The sequence below is a fragment of the Opisthorchis viverrini genome, assembly GCF_000715545.1.
Source record: "Opisthorchis viverrini unplaced genomic scaffold opera_v5_38, whole genome shotgun sequence".
NCBI lineage: Eukaryota > Metazoa > Platyhelminthes > Trematoda > Opisthorchiida > Opisthorchiidae > Opisthorchis > Opisthorchis viverrini.
In genome coordinates this window covers 108,757-110,061 of record NW_008751695.1, presented here as the reverse complement: position 1 = coordinate 110,061, position 1,305 = coordinate 108,757, and the positions used below count along the sequence as shown (strand labels likewise).

Here is a 1,305-nt window from a genome sequence, read left to right as displayed (position 1 = left end):
CTTCTCTCCCCATCACTTTAACTCGTGCTTCCACCACAAAATCTGTCGTCAATAAACAGACAATATGCCCCCCCCCCCACCCTGTATACCAATATGGTGCCAACTGTCCTCAAACTTCTCTCCCCATCACTTTAACTCGTGCTTCCACCACAAAATCTGTCGTCAATAAACAGACAATATCCCCCCCCCAATCGTCGTCTACCATCCTGCTGGGAAAAGCAAGGAAAGCTATTTGTCGAGCAGTACATGTAAATGCAACTATACGGGTTAGAATGTGTTCATATAGAAATGCACGTATAGTCACATAATCACTGGTCGAACAAGGAAGGGGGTAAGTGAAGACAGCACACATAAATACAGCAAATCTCCGGAATCTGACTCTGAAGCCTATGCGGTAAGGTGTGTCACGACGAGTCACTGGGCATCTGTTCCGATGCTTCCTTCAGGGCCTGTTAGAAAGAGAAGAGTTGTATAGAAGAGGTCGTTTTAAACAGGTTAGTGTGGAGGAAATTCCATAACCGAGCTTCCCCTAGTTGCCCTAATAAGAAATAGTCATTCGAAAGTGCGTTTTGAATATCGTCAACAGAGAGATCGGGTTACCACAGGGAAGGCGGAAATAGTGAGAACTCAATGGAATGATGACACTGGTGACCTATGTGAGAATCCATCGCAGCGCCGGATTAGTTCCATCGCATCATACAGGGGCCGGGTGCTGCCGAAAGCGGGCTTATTAACTCTCATGGATGAACAGCTGGTTTTAATCCAGACCATTCCTAGTCCAAAGTCATCACGAATAATACACCTGTGGCATCAAGGAGTAATAACAATAGTAACTGTAATAATACAAGTAATGATAACCGTTCAGCTGGGGAGAATCGGTGATAGTGCCCATAGGGGCGCGTGTGAGTGTGGTAACCACAGGGGGATCAGCTTGACCCCGGTTGTAACGAGACTGTTGGCGTCAATTGTGCTTCGTCGCCTTTAGGTGGCTCGTGAGATGCTGACTCGAGAGCAGCAAGCGGGATTCCGGCCTGGTAGGGGTTGTGTTGACCAAATCTTCACACTGCGGCAGGTGCTAGAACAACGCCATACGTATAAGCGACCCACGATTCTAGTATTCCTGGATTTCCGAGGCGCATTCGACTCGGTTGATCGGTCTGTTCTTCTTGAGACGCTTGCCCACCAAGGAATGCCCCGGAAGTTTGTAAACATAATACGTTCTTTGTATTCTCAGACTTCCGGACGTGTGAGAGTGTACGGAGAGCTCTCCAAAAGCTTCCGCACACAAAGCGGTGTCCGTCAGGG

The 1,305-nt window shown here is 48.0% G+C and overlaps 1 protein-coding gene across 1 annotated transcript in view; it reads right to left on the bottom strand.

Annotated features, from left to right (window-relative positions):
* Positions 1–237: 237 nt before the first annotated feature.
* The window catches only part of T265_13121 (hypothetical protein), a gene marked incomplete at both ends in the record, with an annotated part of 4,541 nt that continues 3,473 nt past the window's right edge, over positions 238–1,305 (bottom strand). Inside the window, one exon of the mRNA XM_009167313.1 lies at positions 238–449. Coding sequence (XP_009165577.1) covers positions 405–449 — 45 coding nt within the window. The remainder of the gene's footprint in view (positions 450–1,305) is intronic.